The sequence below is a fragment of the Carassius auratus genome, unplaced genomic scaffold, assembly GCF_003368295.1.
Source record: "Carassius auratus strain Wakin unplaced genomic scaffold, ASM336829v1 scaf_tig00011025, whole genome shotgun sequence".
Lineage (NCBI taxonomy): Eukaryota > Metazoa > Chordata > Actinopteri > Cypriniformes > Cyprinidae > Carassius > Carassius auratus.
Window position 1 is genome coordinate 145,345 of NW_020524163.1, and position 19,572 is coordinate 164,916.

At 37.4% G+C, this 19,572-nt stretch overlaps 1 protein-coding gene across 1 annotated transcript; it reads right to left on the minus strand.

Moving 5' to 3' along the window:
* Positions 1 to 9,819: 9,819 nt before the first annotated feature.
* LOC113072932 (zinc finger BED domain-containing protein 1-like) lies at positions 9,820 to 12,132 on the minus strand. The gene is made up of 2 exons (XM_026245811.1): positions 11,011 to 12,132; positions 9,820 to 10,656 (listed from the first exon to the last, which is right to left on the minus strand). The coding sequence occupies exons 1-2, from the start codon at positions 12,078 to 12,080 to the stop codon at positions 9,984 to 9,986; spliced, it is 1,743 nt and encodes a 580-aa protein (XP_026101596.1). The 5' UTR covers positions 12,081 to 12,132; the 3' UTR covers positions 9,820 to 9,983.
* Between the last annotated feature and the right edge of the window lie 7,440 nt (positions 12,133 to 19,572).

The window sequence follows — 19,572 nt, forward strand, 5'->3', positions numbered from 1 at the left end:
TACTTCTACTACAGTTTCTCCAGTGCATGCTGAGTTCTCACCTGAGACTGTTTGACCTCACCCCAGAGCAGGACCACGGAAGATAACGAAAGCAAACGGTAGGAAAAAATGCAAATCGGCCATCTTGACAGACACCCCCGAAAAGGAGGCTTTGGAGAGGGAGAAAGCAAAGTTAAGAGACAGCCAACAAAAGTTAAGAGAAAACTGACAAAAAACACACTGGAAACAAGCCAACACACCAAAACTGAGAAGAAAAAGCATACAGAAAAGGACAGTGACTCTGAGAAAGAAGAAGATTTTTGGAGTCTGTTTGGAGAGCTACTCCAGACCGAACGAGGTGTGGCTTCAATGTTGGCAGTGCAAGACATGGGCTCATGAAGCCTGCACTTATGGTGGATCCATTTACATTTGCCACAGTTGTGAGTAGGGATGGGTATCGTTAAGGTTTTAACGGTATTACAACTCTTACCGATACTGCTTAACGGTCCGGTACTTTAATGGTATTCTTATCAGTACTTTGTGTTGTGTTAGGCAGTCGAAAACTTTGCATGTCTCTGTCTGCACATAATGCACTTTTGAAAAATGCTTTGACATATTGCTTGTGTTTCCGCCCTTACATGCAAAAATTTTGTTAAACTTATGACAATGAGCGTTGTCTGCACTAACTCTAGTGAAGTATAACCACACTTTGGAACGTTTTGCTCTCTCCGCCATCGTCACTTTATGTATTAAGCGGGATTTTTTGTACTGTAAGGGGCCGTTCACATATCGCGTCTAAAAATGCGTGGAAAACGCTAGGTACGCCGATTTCTGATTATTCTCCCAAATCCTTCGGGCAGAAGCGCTCCTGAGGCTTCTGCCATTGCTAAGCAACCATGACCTGCTCTCTCCATGAAGATGTGGAAATTTCAGCAATGGACGGAATTGTTACGGAAAAGGTGAGGAAGCTACATGATTTGTGGTGCGCTTTCGGGATTCTGAAAAGTTGAGATGTTTTATTTCGATGCGGTGCGGACGCGCCTGGAAAAAAATTAGCGCGTCGAGACCGCGTCGCTTCCATTATGAGCGCGCATACCGTGCGCCTACATTTGAAATAAAGAACTTGAGCGCGCAAAATACGCGATATGTGAACGGCCCCTTATGCGTGTGCGTGCGGCGCGCTCGTTCTTGTCGTGTGTGTGTGACTGACAGACAGCCTCCGCGGCGCACATGAGAGATCTCACAGATGTCTTAACGTCTTAATATGATCACACATTAGAAATGTTTTGGTGAGATAAAATGTGCACGACAACATTATTTAGCAAAAATACATAGTACATATATTTTTTTCCCTCCAGTACCGAAAGCAGAACCGATAGCGTCAGATCTTACTGATACTACGGTCTTTCATAATTAAGGTTGTATGTAAATGTTTTGTCAAAATTAGGGTTTCATTCAATTATTATTCTAGAACATATTGTCTGTCATCTCTGAAAATATCTTGGCAAAATGTACTTGTTTAATGCAGAAAAATAGCGATTAGCTATTTTCAGAAAAATAGCTGAAAACTGTTTTCCTATCACACCAGAACACACTGTGGAGGTGCTTTCTCTTAACACTACAAAAACAGTTAAATTATCAAAATAAGTTTAAACTACCGCACAAAAAGTTTTATTTATGTATTTGAATACCGTGAAATAGCGGAGCACAAGAAAACAACACATATATAGACACCAGTCTCTCTTTAAACCCATTTTTCTCAAGATTCTATTCCGGAAAATCATAGCTATCAGCCAAATTCAGACAGCCATAATTTTTACATTCAAGCTATGGAAAAATGAAAACCGTTTAAGAAAGGGATTGAATTCATTTTTCATATGGTTTCAAAACCTAAAAAAAGTAAAAAAAATTAACCATGTGTTGGGTTTTCCTAGATCGCATCACACACACACACACACACACACACACACACACACACACACACACACACACACACACACATATATATATATATATATATACACTCACTGCTCTTGAATTTGTAACTTTAATAAGAATTCATGTATATGCCATTTCTACAGTGAAGACTATGCTGTGCCAATATACTTTTGAGTCATTCAATTTCTGTACCTGAAAACTACTTGTTAGACCTATCTAAAAAAAAAAAAAATGAAAATCACTGTTCATTAGTTATTTTATTCATATTAGTTCTGTTGTATTTATTTGTACTATGACTTGTAATTTGATTATTTGTTCTTATTGTGGTGTCATAATTGGAATCGAGAAATGTGAATTTCATTCGTATTTAAAATTTGGTGTTCTAGCCTAATATAGTTGCATGGGTCAAGCACAATGAAAAACAATAACTATTTTAATTAATTTTGTTTGTGTGGTGGTGCCAACCTGACCAGTATAGTTAAACTCTTATACTGCAAATACCTTAAATTCTATAAAATCACACCACTAAAGTGTTTTCTAATGACCAGATGTGAAAATGACTACCAGACCACTGATTAACAGACTACTGCAACTTACATGGTGCTGAAAAGCTTTGAGTAATCAATCATCTTAGGAAAAATTGTAATGATGTTGAGATGCAATGGAAAAACAATAAAAACAAGACTCACCAGAAAACATGAGCATACAGGTACAACACTAGACAAAGTCCAGAACCAACACTGGGCTATTTATACTGAAATAATGAATCACGTGGCATTAAAAAGAGGAAGACAAGGTTTACAAAAAAACAAAACAAAACCACAGGGCAAAGCTTCATAATACAGTCCAAAGAAACATGAAACAGATATAATGACCCCTAATGGTCATCTGGAATTAATGCCAATTCTAAATGTTAAAACTCTCGTTTTGTTTGTGAGAAACTTACTTGCATGTGCCTTAATGTTTTTAGACAATATGGCTTAGTATATTGTGACAAATAACATTATCACCCATGGCTGCTTATTGATGGGACAAAATTTCAAGATTTTCTCATTAATATGAGTTGTTACATTTTCTAACAATGATTGTCAACAAGACATATCTGTGATTAGTTAATTAAGGTCTCTGAGATCTTGGGGTTTAGCTGTATGCTTACTGCTGTATGATTGGAATGGCCATATTTTGCATGGTGCTCCTTTCTTTTTAACTCTAAGATTGTACAAAAAAATAATGCACACACCTTGTTTGAATGTAATATTTAAACTTAATATTAAATAAGATGCTGGTACCACTTTTCTTAAATGTGAGTCTGAGGCCCTGTATATATTGCCCTGTATTTGTGTGTAGAATCTGCCACCATGCATGTCCACACTTAAAGCTGCAGTCCTAAGTTTTGCCTCTTTGTCGGCATCTCTGTTTAAAAACCTGGAATTGCAGTTACTTGCAGAGTTATTCTGATTGCATGGGTTGTACTCTGGCATGGCTCCAGCGTGGATGAATCTAATGTTTTGAGGAGTATGCCTGGCAGTCAGTCACAACACCAGTGTGAATCCTATACTTAGTAATCACAAATTCTAGCCTACGTCTTGGAATATATGACCCAAATAAGAATTTTCACCATATATTGTCATCTGAACAAGTAACAAGTCTGCCATGTTTTTTCTGACCAACTGAGGAAAAAAGCATTATAATAAATCACGCTACCAATGGTGATTTAATCTAATGATCGATTAGCTCATATCACATCAAACCCATGCAATTTATTATTAATGTTATATTTTATTCTCAAATTATTCATGTTAATAACTAGAGATGTTCCGATACCTTTTTTCTCTTCCCGATACCGATTCCGATACCTGTGCTCAGGGTATCGTCCGATAATGAGTACTGATCCGATACCTGGGTGTGTATCTGTATATACAGCTGTATATACTACTAGCCCTGTGTGAATTGCTAGAATTATTTTATGGTGTGCTTCAGACTGATCCCTTAATAAAACATGAACATATACATGGTGAACTATGGTATTCATTACAGTATTTTAATTATCAGACATGAATTTGACAGTATTATTTCTTTTCTTAAGCGAAAAAGAACTTCAAATGCAGCCAAAAATCTAACACTAAAAAACTAAAAAAGGCATTTTAGTTTTACAATATAACTGTATATAAAACTGCAACAAATAAGTCTAGGAATATAAAAAATGATATATTAATCAGATAATCTCTTTACAACAAAACAAGTAAAAAACAAGCAACCATCTAGGCATAATTATCATTATTAACACATATTATTATTACTACATAGAGACATAGCTAAATCTACTTTAGGCTACGACAGTAGTTTAACATATTGTCAATTTACTCACGTTAAACCGAACATTTATTTTAATGGGCTGCCATGAAGATCTTTGAGTGTCTGTGTTTATGATATGACTGTTTTCTCAAAAGAAACTGTAAATTCTCATGAAGTGACGGTTTATGCGTTCATGTCCTCATATAGTGACACACGGCAGAGACTACAAAACAGCGAGCTCCCGCGCATCTGCGCCCGTCACCCACAGAGATGTAGAATTTGCAGGAGTAATATTTAAATAGTATTTTGCAGTTTAATATTCACAGACACAAGTATAAATTTGGCTACAGACTAGAGCCCTGCGCTTAGACTAACACGGAAGCGACTGAACGCAGCTGCGGGGACCGAATATACTCGAACTTACTAGCGGTACTACAGAGCAGTGGTGTCAAAACTATTGGCATTCATTACTCAAGTAGAAGTATAGAAACTAGGGTTTAAAAAGACTTTTGTAGAAGTTGAAGTATCAACTCAAGCTTTTTACTCAAGTGTAAAAGTGTAAAAGTACTGGTTTAAAAAACTACTTAAAGTATACAAGTAAAAGTAATGTAAAGAAAAAAAATGCCATTAAGAACAAAAGCTTAGGCCGCGCCACAGGGGCCTATTATGCACCACCCCACCTCCTCAAATTTTTCTAAAGGCCATAGGCCATAATGACTATAATGTTATATTAAAATGTTCATGTTGAAAAATTTGGGATGCTTTAGGCTGCCTGTTTAAGCCACATATATGCCCATTGAAAATGAACCCACTTTAGTACAATGCAAATACATTAAAGGACTAGAGATATGATGACTAGTTGCCTATAAGTATTGTTATGGTGCAAAAAGTCAAACTTCAGAGGCAAGTCATCAATAAGCTTTAATGGAATGAAAATGAGATCCAAGCTTATCTGCAGGAATCTGCGAGGGCAGTGGACAAGAACATTGGTGCAGGCTTAGTAACAATTACACTAGTATGGTTGTCTATATACAATAAACATTATAGTGCTGTCAAAATGAATGATTAATCCAAGTGATTAATCAAAAACTAAAAATGAAAAAAACTCATAATCCTGATACCTTCTCGCTACCAAACTACCTACAGTATCTTAATTTGCGGAGGAAGAAGAAAAAGCACCCATTTGGTAAATGAGCCAGTAAGAAATAATAACTTTTAAGTAGGGTCCAGTGCCTTTTCAATACTTTTAACATGGTACAGGCACCTAAACGGTGCCTGAACCGATACTTAAAAAAAACAAAAAAGAACCACAAAAAACTATGGATAACATTAAAGAACATTACAAATATTTAAAATAAATCCATAGCTTTCACCTTGGATGCTCTCATTTCCCAAGTTGTGCTTCCCTTAATCTAAGGCTAATAAATGTATTTCACAATCTGGGTCATTATTTAATACAAAACCACACATAATGTTTCTACTGTATGTCTGTCAATCTCTCTGATGTTTAGTTAAGATGAGTGCTGTCTGTCACTGTTTTGAATCAATTCTGTGAATTACTGTAGAGCCCTGCACGGGCCTCAAATCTAGGCCCGAGCCCTGCCCTGGCCCGAGACGCTCAGGCCCTAGCCCGACCCGTGTCCGACAGCTCATCAGAATTATCAGCCCGAGTCCGGCCCGAGCCCGTGATTTTATTTATTTATTTATTTATTTATTTTATTACACAGAGGAAGCCTGTCCTATTTGCAGCAATTAAGATGGATCCGTTTTGTGTTATGTTTTCATTTCTTTATCAAGTTAATTTAGAAAAATGTTTGGAGCATTTTAAAAAAAAAAAATGACGATTAACGTTAATCAGCCGAGCCAACAGCGAGTAGCCTAAAACAGCCTCTCAAATCAACGCTAATACTTTACTTGGCTACAATAAAATTCATAGATATAAAACACTTCAAGCATATCACACAGACAGTTAGTTTAATAAATGTTTATTTATTAAACCACAGTGAGTAAAATGAAAAAAATTGAAATACTGAGGCAGGCTCGCAACAGCGCTCGCAAACGAAGTGAGAAATAGCCTACAATCTTAACAAATTAAATTAAATTAATTAAAAACAAACCTGCAGATTATTTTACCTCAAATATGCACCACGGAACATGTCCATTCTTTTATCCATTTTCCAACAGTTAAACGAAAATAAAGTCCAGTCAAATGAAAAGTTAGAACAGTCTCTTACAGAGCATCGTGGAGAAAAAGAATAGCGTTCAGAGTGGAAGGTTTTAACCCAGTCCTCCTCTCTTCTATCACTCTTCCCGCTGCGCTGAAGACACGTTGCTGCTGGCGGGACACTAAACACAGAGCAAGCCAGCCTTGACAGTCGCGGTAGCAGGGTCTCGTGCTGTTTCCACCAGAGCAGCACATCTCGTCCATCACTGTCATGTCAGTATGTCAGTGTAATTATAACGGGTTGAATTATTAGATTATGAAAGTTATGAGGTTATGAAATGTCCTTCTATGTTTGTTTTTCTATCGATGACGTCAGCTTCTCTTTTTTCATTTTTTTTATTAATGCCTAAAAATATAAATAGAGGAATAATCCAAAAAAGGCCCGAGGCCTGGCCCGCATGTGAGCTATAATGTGAAAATTGGCCCGAAGCCCGGCCCAAGGGGCATGAAAGAATCGGGGCCCGTCGGGCTCGGGCTGAAATGCAGGGCTTTAAATTACTGTATGGTCATTCTTTATAAAGTAGCAACAATGTCATTTGTTAAGTACAGTATTTTCACCCCAAAAAAGGGTTTTAAGCCAGTGTTTTGCTGTAGTGTGTCAGAAGGAAATATCAGTTTGCCATTAATTTTAATAATAATCTGGAGCGATTCTGAATGCACAAACAGTTTGATGACGGCAAAATGAATGTTTGGAAATGTAAACTGATATTTTATACTGACACACTACTGACACACAAAATATATAAATAACTGGCCGAACACCATTCTTTTAAGTGAAAATACTTACGTGCCTAAGACTTTTGCACAGTAGTGTATGTATAAAGTACGTATGATTAAATTAAGTATATTTAAATAAGTCTAATTAAATAAGTCTAATTAAAGTATGTGTTCGTTCATATGTGTTAAGGACTAGATTTTGGAGGAAACAGATGCTGTGTGACGAGCCAAAACTTTCAAGAACTCCTCGCTGCAGACTGTAGCGCGGTGATGTCACGTATATACGTCACGTATGTGTTTACTGCTCATGCGCAAAGTGACGTAAGGTATGTCTATAACACGCATGCGCGCCGTACGTACTGGCGTTACTGCGCACTCACGTACATGTTCACTCACTTCCGGGTGTATGGTGGATTCGAGAATCGATGGCAGTAAGTAAAGAACATTAACTTACTTATGTTTTCTTAAAAACAATGTGTGTTTGTGTTAACCGATTTTATTTAATTGCAAGGATGCTTTAGTAATAATCATAGATTGCAAATGTGTTGAATTTCGGACATTTATGACATGTTTTATGATGTGTGTTGGTATTCGAGGTGACAGCGATTCTCCCGCTGGTCTTTAAAAGTCTTATTCCGCCCAAACTTAGCCTTTAGAGATGTCTTAAAATAGAGCAGAAAGACTTATATGAATAAAATATACTAATGACACCTATTGTTGCATGCATTGCAAAAAAAATATTTGTAATCTTTTTCATGAACTAACGTTATCGAATATTATTAGACACTGTAACAAATGCTTTGCTCATTGTTAGTACATGTTAATTAATACATTAACTAATAGTAACCATTATTGTAAAGCGTTACCTCTTAAATTTACCTTCATTTGACTGGCAGAAATCCATTAAATATGAAAAATAGAACCATCTACTTGACTGTAAATGTGTTTTTGTTTAGATGCATGCTACTGTCATCAGAAAAGGAGAAAACATAAAATAGAACAATGCACCTCATGCTGTGATAATTATCACTGCCCATTTTGTGAAACATGGGTCTACAAACCAGTGGACTTGTACAGTGTCAAGAAACATGTGGAGGATCACTTGAAAACAGCTGGTCATGAAGAAGGTGTGTAGTGTTTGAACATCCATAAGCATTATTTTATGAGTGTATTTGGGTTTTACACTTTTTTTCTTTTCTTTTTTCTTTATTATCATCAGGTGCAACTTAAAATGCAGAGATGAATCTTATTTTCATTGCTGCTACTGCTCTGCCACTATATTACGAAAAGCACAATTTAACATTCATCTCACAAAATGCAAACAAAAGAAGCAAAAGATTCCATCTCCACAAAGAACTGCAACACCCATGGTTCTGATCGGTAAAACACCTCTGCCTTCAGCTTCTGCTCAGACAGCACCCCTACACCTCAGCCTTCATCAAGTGAACCACACATGTCTGTGTCTCCTACACCCAGTACTCCATTGTATCAACCGAAAGTATTTAAGGGACCACCACTTCCATCTCCTTTAAACACTTGCACACCTCTGCCATCAGCTTCTGCTCAGACAGCACCCCTTCTTCAACCTCAGCCTTCATCAAGTGAACCACGCATGTCTGTGCCTCCTAAACACCATGTCCAGACTGGTTCAAAGCAAATCAGGGTGAAATGTATTCACTGTGAAATTGAAGTTAATAAGAAAAACCTACAGCTCCACATTAAAAGAAAACATACAGATGTGAAACAAATGATTACATCTGAACGTCACTTTCTCTGTCAATGCATTGACAGTGAGAATGGTATTTTTGCTGTTCAGAAATCTTTCTTTGAGCCATCACTACCAATACATGTGCAGAAGAGAACATGGGGGGCAAACCACAGAATCATGTGTGAGGAAGACCAGTGTAACACAAGAAGTGGTTTGAAGGCATTTGAATGCGACCATTTGAAATCCTTGGATTTCTGTCCCCGAAGCACTGATAACACTATTACTCTACATGAAGAAATGCTGACAGAGATGGTGCAACAAAAGTGGTTTGGGGAAGACAGAAAAAAGAAGTGCATTGAAAGGCAGCAGACAGCTGTTATTCTAGGTGTGCCACTCTCAGTGGAGGTAACAATTTCTGGACCTTCATCCAAGAAATATATTTCAGTGTATGAACCCCAAAGTTCATATTATAGCTGCCTTGGGAGAGTAATTGTTGTGTATGACTCCAAAAAAATCACATGGAGTTTCCCATGCAACAAGACAAAACAATCATGCGTGCATAAATCAATTCCAGAGGAGACTTCCTAATTCCAGAGGAGACTTTCTGCTCACAATGCAAGGAAAATCATAAGCTAAGTGAGCCGATCCTCATAACATCAAGGCCAAAGATTCTGACCTTTACAGGAGTTATTGAAGATAAATAATATATATATATATTTATATATATATATATATATATATATAATATATTTGTGCTGTCAATCGATTAAAAAAAATTAACTAATTAATCGCACCATTTTTAAAAATTAATCGCGATTAATCGCAATTAAAAGACTGAAACTTTTTGGATATGTAAATATAAAATGTAAATAATCACTGGAAACTTAAGACAAAGAAACTATTTAAATTCAAAATATGATTGTTTATTGGAATTTTTGTTTAACTTGTAACACAGATGTTGAATTCTAAGTGGACTGCAAAAAAATTCCAAAGTATAGTCATTGCAAATATGGAAATTGGAAAATAATAATAATAAAGGAATGAATACAAAAATTTTTACTCATTGTAACGTTGTATTGCTGAGAGTTGAGAACATTAATTATAAAGTAGAAACTATTTTGCTTAGTCCTCCTTTACATTCTGCCAGTTGCTGAGACAGACCAGTCTGTTGACATTATCAGGGGACAATGTGGCCCTTTTCTTTTGAATGATGTGACCTGAGAGTGAGAACAGTCTCTCACAAGGCACCGTTGTAGCAGGGGTTGACAGATACTTGCATGCTATTGGTGCCAGCCTTGCATGTGTTGCTTCTGTCTTTTTCCACCACTGTAGTGGACAACCCTCCATGTGCAATTTGGGCTCTGCTTTGTAGTGGTTAAGACACTGTTCTATGGACTCTTCCTCTTCATCTGACTCTGAATCAGAAGAAACCAGCAAGACGGAGATCCTTCTCTTCTTTGGTGGCTGTTGGTCTGTTGTCTCTTTAGACTCTTGTTTTCCAGGACTCTGTGCCATTAACAGCTTGCTTAGTGAAGCCCACACCTCATTCCTTTCATCTTTGGGAAGACACTTTAGGTCTTTAAACCTTGGGTCAATTGCAGTAGCGATCTTCAGCCATGTGAGATTAGTGCTGTCCTTCCTTTTAGATAGGCCTGAAGTAAAATCATTTTTGAATTGAACTACATAGGCTGGATCATCCTCTGTGGACTCCATAATTTTGAACAAGTGGCACAAGGCTGGCAATACCACTGAGCAGGAGATGTACTGCTCTCCTCCCAGCAGTTCAGTTACATATCTGCAATGGAAAGCACAAGATGTTGCTTTTAAATGCAAAGAAACTAATTTTGTGCCAGTATGTAACATGTACACTTACACTCTCACTCTCGCTCATTCTCTCTCTCTCTCTCTCTCTCTCTCTCACACACACACACACATATACACACACACATACACAATTGTATTTTATTTACATTACATTGTTCAACACCATATTTATTTCTTCTTCACCTTTTTAATAATGTTTTACACTAGTCTTAACTTATTTTTATTTTTGTTTTACGCAGCATGCCTTGGCAGCGGGCACACACGCACACACAGATTGGGGGATAGTGAAAACAGACAAGAGACGAAGAAAATAATATTAATCTACCTGCAAGGTTCAAGTAGTTCCTCCAGCTTTTGCAGTTTGGCGAGCTCCTGTGTAGTCAACATGGCAACATTGCTCTTTTGCTGAGCCAGGGTAGTGGTCAGTGGAGATTTGTTTCGCTGAATTCGCTTGACCATCTCTAGGGTAGAATTCCATCTAGTCGTAACGTCCTGAACGAGAGATTCTTGTTTCTGTCCACATGCAACTTGCTGTTCCATTAGTTCGTGAGCGTTGGATGGACTATGCTTAAAGTGCCCAACAATCTTGCGACATTTAGCTAGGACACTTTCAAATCCACTGCCGTGAATGGAAACTGTGACAGTTCGTTGCAAAATGTGGGCCGTGCAGGGCAGGTGTTCAAATGGAAGTAGTCTCGCGGCAGCAACCATATTACGAGCACTGTCAGTGCCAAGTGTGCTTAACTTGTCCTCGATTTTCCATTCTCTTGCCACATCGAGAAAATGATCCGCACATGCCTCAGCGTACTGTCGTTCCTCAGTTTTAGACACGGTTAGTGCGAATGAATGCAATTTCCATTCTTTATCAACGAAGTGCGCTGTGATGCCTAAGTAGTTGTCATTGCTCACAGAAGTCCAGTGGTCCCCTGTCAGTGCGATGTGTGTCGCTTGCTGTAACGTGTTCATCCTCTGTGCCTTCACATCGTCATACAAAGTGTGTATTTTTGACATGATGGTTCCTCTTGAGGGCATATTGTATGAGGCATCTCCGGATGTAGTTCTAATGATGTCCCGCAGTCCATCGTCATCTACTATGTTAATGGGTCGGCAGTTTTTAGCTATCCAAATAACCAAAGCATTCATTACCTTATCACTTACAGATCTTGTCATTTTACCACGAACGCACTCCTGCAATTTACATTGGCGAGGCCCCGTAGAGATGGTTTCGGTGGGGTGTTTTGCTTTTAAGTGATATGCCAAAGACGAATTACTTCTGTGGTAATTAAATTCGGCTTTGCAAAATGCACAGATTACTTTTGTTTTATCCACAGAACCATCCGGCAGAGTTTTATACTTAAACTTTCCGTCTAAAAGTCCTTCCTTGGTCTTATCCATATTTCTTTGCACGTTGAAGACACATGGGCCACAACCGGAAATAAAAAAAACTGCAACCGCGTTAATTGCGTTAATTTTTTTTAACACGTTAAATATTTCAAATTAATCGAATGCGTTAACGCGCTAATTTTGACAGCACTAATATATATATATATACAGTCTTGTTCAAAATAATAGCAGTACAATGTGACTAACCAGAATAATCAAGGTTTTTCGTATATTTTTTTATTGCTACGTGGCAAACAAGTTACCAGTAGGTTCAGTAGATTGTCAGAAAACAAATGAGACCCAGCATTCATGATATGCACGCTCTTAAGGCTGTGCAATTGGGCAATTAGTTGAATTAGTTGAAAGGGGTTTGTTCAAAAAAATAGCAGTGTGGCATTCAATCACTGAGGTCATCAATTTTTTGAAGAAACAGGTGTGAATCAGGTGGCCCCTATTTAAGGATGAAGCCAACACTTGTTGAACATGCATTTGAAAGCTGAGGAAAATGGGTCGTTCAAGACATTGTTCAGAAGAACAGCGTACTTTGATTAAAAAGTTGATTAGAGAGGGGAAAACCTATAAAGAGGTGCAAAAAATGATAGGCTGTTCAGCTAAAATGATCTCCAACGCCTTAAAATGGAGAGCAAAACCAGAGAGACGTGGAAGAAAACGGAAGACAACCATCAAAATGGATAGAAGAATAACCAGAATGGCAAAGGCTCAGCCAATGATCACCTCCAGGATGATCATAGACAGTCTGGAGTTACCTGTAAGTACTGTGACAGTTAGAAGACGTCATTGTGAAGCTAATCTATTTTCAAGAATCCCCCGCAAAGTCCCTCTGTAAAAAAAAAGGCATGTGCAGAAGAGGTTACAATTTGCCAAAGAACACATCAACTGGCCTAAAGAGAAATGGAGGAACATTTTGTGGACTGATGAGAGTAGAATTGTTCTTTTTGGGTCCAAGGGCCACAGGCAGTTTGTGAGACGACCCCCAAACTCTGAATTCAAGCCACAGTACACAGTGAAGACAGTGAAGCATGGAGGTGCAAGCATCATGATATGGGCATGTTTCTCCTACTATGGTGTTGGGCCTATTTATCGCATACCAGGGATCATGGATCAGTTTGCATATGTTAAAATACTTGAAGAGGTCATGTTGCCCTATGCTGAAGAGGACATGCCCTTGAAATGGTTGTTTCAACAAGACAATGACCCAAAACACACTAGTAAACGGGCAAAGTCTTGGTTCCAAACCAACAAAATTAATGTTATGGAGTGGCCAGCCCAATCTCCAGACCTTAATCCAATTGAGAACTTGTGGGTTGATATCAAAAATGCTGTTTCTGAAGCAAAACCAAGAAATGTGAATGAATTGTGGAATGTTGTTAAAGAATCATGGAGTGGAATAACAGCTGAGAGGTGCCACAAGTTGGTTGACTCCATGCCACACAGATGTCAAGCAGTTTTAAAAAACTGTGGTCATACAACTAAATATTAGTTTAGTGATTCACAGGATTGCTAAATCCCAGAAAAAAAAAATGTTTGTACAAAGTAGTTTTGAGTTTGTACAGTCAAAGGTAGACACTGCTATTTTTTTGAACACACCCCTTTCAACTAATTGCCCAATTGCACAGCCTTAAGAGCGTGCATATCATGAATGCTGGGTCTTGTTTGTTTTCTGACAATCTACTGAACCTACTGGTAACTTGTTTGCCACGTAGCAATAAAAAATATACTTAAAACCTTGATTATTCTGGTTAGTCACATTGTACTGCTATTTTGAACAATACTGTATATATATATATATATATATATATATATATATATATATATATATATATATATATATATATTAATGGAAGAATATTCAGAAATGTTGAATGTCTGCAGTTTGAAAAGGAAAACTCTCTTTTGAGGGATTTCCACCTACTACAAAATCTGCAGCAACTGCAGAATGACATTCCGCTATCAAGAGTACACAGACGGAAGTCAAAACTTTAATGACCACCTGCTGACCTGTCTGCATTTATGCATTACCCATTATAGTACCTGATATTGCTGCTTAAATTATTAAAATTTGAAAGTTGAAATTGCATTTGAATTCCTTAAACTTTAAGATTCAAATTTGCCTCTATAATGTTGTTTGAATTGTTCTTGTAGAATCACACTGCACTTATCAGAGTCCTCAGCCTGCTTGAAGAAATTTCCCAGCCATGACACGGTGCTTCATGCATACATTCATTTTGAAGCACTGACAAATCATGATTACATGTACTCCTGCATAAATTGTGGTTATTATCCTAAAGTGGTTATCATGGACCTCAACAAAAAAGGAGTTTTTACTGTGCCTTGTAAGTAACCACATTAAACACTACCTAAAATTGAAAAGATTGTTTTTTTTAATATATATATATATATATATATATATATATATATATGAATTCCATTTGTTTTAGTCAGTTGTAAGGTCCAGACACTCGGCCCAAGGAAGGTATCCGGTGCTGGATGAAGGTTTCCTGTGTGTTCAGTTTTTCAGCGCGTAGAGTTATTTAATTTAGGTTAAACTCAAATCTGACTCTATTTTGTCATTTAATCTGACTCCATTTTCTTATGACCTCGAATTTAGGTTGAAATGCCAATTGGTTGAATGCCTGTTTAATTAATATTCTTTTGACATTTGATTATTCTAGTTAACTCTTTATTTTTATATTAACTCATTAATTCGGGTGCTCATGTTGCTAACAAGGATACAACGTAATCTACTAGTCAATAATTACAGAGTAAGACAGAATAGAATCAAAATGTAACAAATTATTTACAGTCAGGTAGATATGTATTTTGCCAATTACATATCGAATTGAAACGAATCAAATCATATCAATACAAAACATCAAATTCTCAAAGATGAATCTACAAGTAAAATATGCATACCTGACCTTAGAAAATACATAGTATGAAGTGAAGAGACACACAACACACTACGGGCTTTCTGGCTACAGAAATCGCCCTGATCCTTTTGCTGCAATCCTTTAAATACCTCAGAACAAGACAAACATCCCCCGAGATGGAGACGGGAACTAACAATTGGAATTTGCATTACCTCAGGTCCCAAGCCTGGGTGGTTTTACAACTCAATGGGAATAGCGGGTAATTTACATGAAGGACCCTAAGAAAGGACACTCCCATCACAGTAAACAAGATATCTCTTGACTCTTCAGATCTGTATTATCTTCTAATCTACTTTTGTACCAGTTGCACTGAGACATTTCCAGTGGTACTAGACATGAGTGTTAGTTCACTTGCATTGACATTTTCATGTAATCATTTTGAGCAGATTGAGTAGAAGGAAGAATGGGTGAAGGGATTTAAAATGAAACAAATGGCCAGAAGGGGAGGAGGTCTCCTCCTCCTCCACTCTGTGGGGTGTGTCGAAGATGCTCGTGTATGTTTGTTTTGTCTGTTTCTCAGGAGATCAAAGTATCACAGGTTCTCCTTACAACAGTGAAATAAAAACTCCCCCTGAAGACTTTGAGGGAAACACCAACATTTTGTCCTTTTGGGAGCAAGTGGCACAAGAGATGGTTGGTCGGGGATTTCTTAGAAGTTAGTTGTTGTTATTATTATTGTTACTATGCTGGTTTAATTGTTTTTGCTATTAATAGAAATTGTACTGTTATTGTTAACTTGTGTGCTTTACAATGTGCTTGTTAATGCAAGGTAGCAAGAATAACCCCTTCGTAGTTCCCCCGAGTTATGATTTTTGGGCTCCTTGGATTGGTGTCAACACAAGGAAATCCGAAATGGTGTTAAACACAGAATTTGCAAAAATAAAAAAAACAAGCCATGTGATATGGTGGATCAAGATGAAGGTGAGCTCTTAGATAATAATTATAATAAATTAGTCAATGCTTTTTATTTATGTCATAATGATGGTTAAGTGGAAGCCATAAGGAAACTCTGCAAAGAGTGTGGTTTGGATTCGAACGGATCTAAGATGGACCGTGTTTTACGGTTAAGACAGGAGATGCAAAACCGCTCCTCGTATGAAAAAAGTGTTCCAGAAGATTTTACTTTGACCTAGATACACACAGCATCTCCCTGACATGGCTGCTTCAACACTAACTGTGTTTACTGAAACCACGCCTTCTTTGTTTACGTGAACATTTGGTGGCATTACACAAATATTTCCACATAGTGATGTAGACATGTGGGCGTGTTTGAACAGGCCGTTTAAGGGGGGCGTGGCAGAGTCTTAACTTTCTATAAAGAATTTATCTTTGGATTTGAGACTTTAGTCTCAAAAAATTTGTTCGAAAAATTTAAATCACATCATATGACCCCTTTAAGGTGCTTCCCAATGTGCCTACTTATAAACTATTCTATGCCACTTTAGGTGAAATTGTGTGAGTAAAGTGTCGATACTGAAAACTCCAAAAAGAAAAAGTTCATTTTAAAAACATGAATGATATACACACACACACACACACAAAAACAAACAAACAAAAAAAAAACGTGGACTGTTGGACTCTTGAGTATATGTACACGAATAATCTAAAACAATTTTTTTTTTTTTTTTACATTCAAGCACATTCTTGACCAGATGAGCGTATGATCATAGAGAGGAAATGCATCGGCCATTGATTATTATGCAAAATACAAAATAATTGTCTGAGCACAGAGAGTAACAAATTTCAGTAAACCATGGTTTGTTACAGTACAACCTTAAAAAAAAAATTTTTTTGCAGCGATTCCAAAGAAAAAGAACAACCATAAAAACTTCAGATAATAAAATAACCTTTTTTTCTTAGTTTTAAGAACACTTTAAAGACAAAAAACTTGTTTTCCATTATAAAAAACATTTTGGGCAATGGAAAAATCCCATGGGTGTTAAAGAATCTTAATTTTTTTAAGATTGTATGACTGAATGCACAGAGTTCTCTGCATGGTTAGGAAACCGTATGATGTGGAGTCTCACAATATACAATCACATATCCAGTATTCTATTTCTCAGCACCAGGATCAAGAGAAAAACAACTATGTCAAAGACCCCAGATTGGTACGGAATGGCATGATTCAGCAACAATGCAACAAAAACTTGCTAGTATGTCGTCTTGAAATCTATGTATGCATTCAGGTGTATTCCTATGAGTTAAAGGTCATATATAAATGCTTGAAAAAAAAGAAGAAGAAAAAAAAATACTTTGGCTTTGTCATTTCCACATTTAAGGTTTTCTCTTAACATCACTATGGGAACACATTAGTATACGTCAATATATGACAACTACACTTCACCTTACACAATCAAAATCAAATTCTAGCACTCAGCCCAACATATTTCCTTTGCTGGATATCAAGAACTTAACTAGCAAAGTAAGCTATTTTTAAATTGCTTTGCTTTGTGAGATGTCCCCAGACTGGTGAACCTTTTGCACAAGTGCCATTTGCAGCACGTCTAAACAATCCTCCCCCTCTGAGAGCACACAACTGCACAACTGTGTCAGCTTCACTCCCATCACCATACACCATTAGACACCGCCAGGATGACAACAAAAACAAATAAAAAAACAATTAAAGAAAGGAAAATCTGAAATTATGTAAAGAAACAACCACTTCAGAAGAAGCAAAACAATACTGATGTTTTACGAAAATACCCAAGTGAAGTGCCCAAGTGTTCAGAGTTGGGCTGCATTGGTGTGGTTGTAGCCTAGTTTTGTAAAGTGTGCTATTGAGTCATTCCATACAGTTTTTCCATTACTGGCTTTTATTCAATTAGCAACTCTCGCCGAGCAACATTCTTCAAACTCAGAGCTGACAGGACACAAATATGGGAGCTGAAAACCAAAGCAGCTGTACGATAGCATTTGGAAATGCCACATCTGTAAGTAACAACAGCACTGTGTATTTCATAATGGGGTCTTTAAGGCTGATCACAATGTACCTCGTCAATGCAATCACTGCTAAGCGGGGTTAAGTTGGTTTTGTTTTCGATATTCGTGACACATTCAGCAGTAAACGCCAATAACTCCAAAACGAATTGCCCTACAAAAATCTAAACAGTGTGACCTCCAAAAGGGAAAAGCTGATAATGTTTCACATCCTTCTTTTTCTATATTTTCCCTCGATATAATAAGCACGGCCCCGTGCAAGCCGTCGCAATGTGCAGAAAGCCGGGAGAGAATGCTCTCAGCAGAGCCTTCAGTTAGGGACCGTGGGGGAAGTGCAAACTTTCTTCGTTTTTTGCTATAGCTCAGTAGGCGTTGTTTTTGTAATAGCTTTTTAGTTAAAGTGCATATAGACATGAAACCAGTGTCAATCAATAGAGGGGGAGAGTGGACATTTTTCACAACCTCTTTTTTGCCCCTACAGGCAGAAACGGGAATTGCATGTCCAAAATAAACCTTCTTTTTGTAATAACTTTCTACAGCAGGGAGACAGAGACATGAAACCAGTGTCAATCAATAGAGGGGGAGAGTGGACATTTTTCACAACCTTTCATTTTACCCCTACTGGTAAAAAAGGGAATTGCATGTCCAAAATAAACCTTCTTTTTGTAATAACTTTCTACAGCAGTGAGACAGAGACATGAAACCAGAGTCAATCAATAGAGGGAGACAGTGCACATTTTTCACAACCTTTCATTTTACCCCAAGTGCCTGATTAGGGAACTGCATGTCCAAAATTAACCTTCTTTTTGTAATAACTTTCTACAGCAGGGAGACAGAGACATGAAACCAGTGTCAATCAATAGAGGGGGAGAGTGGACATTTTTCACAACCTTACATTTTACCCCTACTGGTAAAAAAGGGAATTGCATGTCCAAAATAAACCTTCTTTTTGTAATAACTTTCTACAGCAGGGAGACAGAGACATGAAACCAGTGTCAATCAATAGAGGGGGAGAGTGGACATTTTTCACAACCTTTCATTTTACCCCTACTGGTAAAAAAGGGAATTGCATGTCCAAAATAAACCTTCTTTTTGTAATAACTTTCTACAGCAGGGAGACAGAGACATGAAACCACTGTCAATCAATAAAGGGGGAGAGTGGACATTTTTCCACAAGCTTTCTTTTTACCCCTACTGGTTAAAAAGGCAATTGCATGTCCAAAATGAACCTTCTTTTTGTAATAACTTTCTACAGCAGGCAGACAGAGACATGAAACAACTGTCAATCAATAGAGGGGGACAGTGGACATATTTGACAACCTTTTTTTGTTACCCCTACTGGTAAAAAAGGGAATTTCATGTCCAAAATGAACCTTCTTTTTGTAATAACTTTCTACAGCAGGGAGACATAGACACGAAACCAGTGTCAATCAATAGAGGGGGAGAGTGGACATTTTTCACAACCTTTCATTTTACCCCAAGTGGCTGATTAGGGAACTGCATGTCCAAAATTAACCTTGTATTTGTAATAACTTTCTACAGCAGTGAGACAGAGACATGAAACCAGTGTCAATCAATAGAGGGGGACAGTGGACATTTTACACAACCTTTCTTTT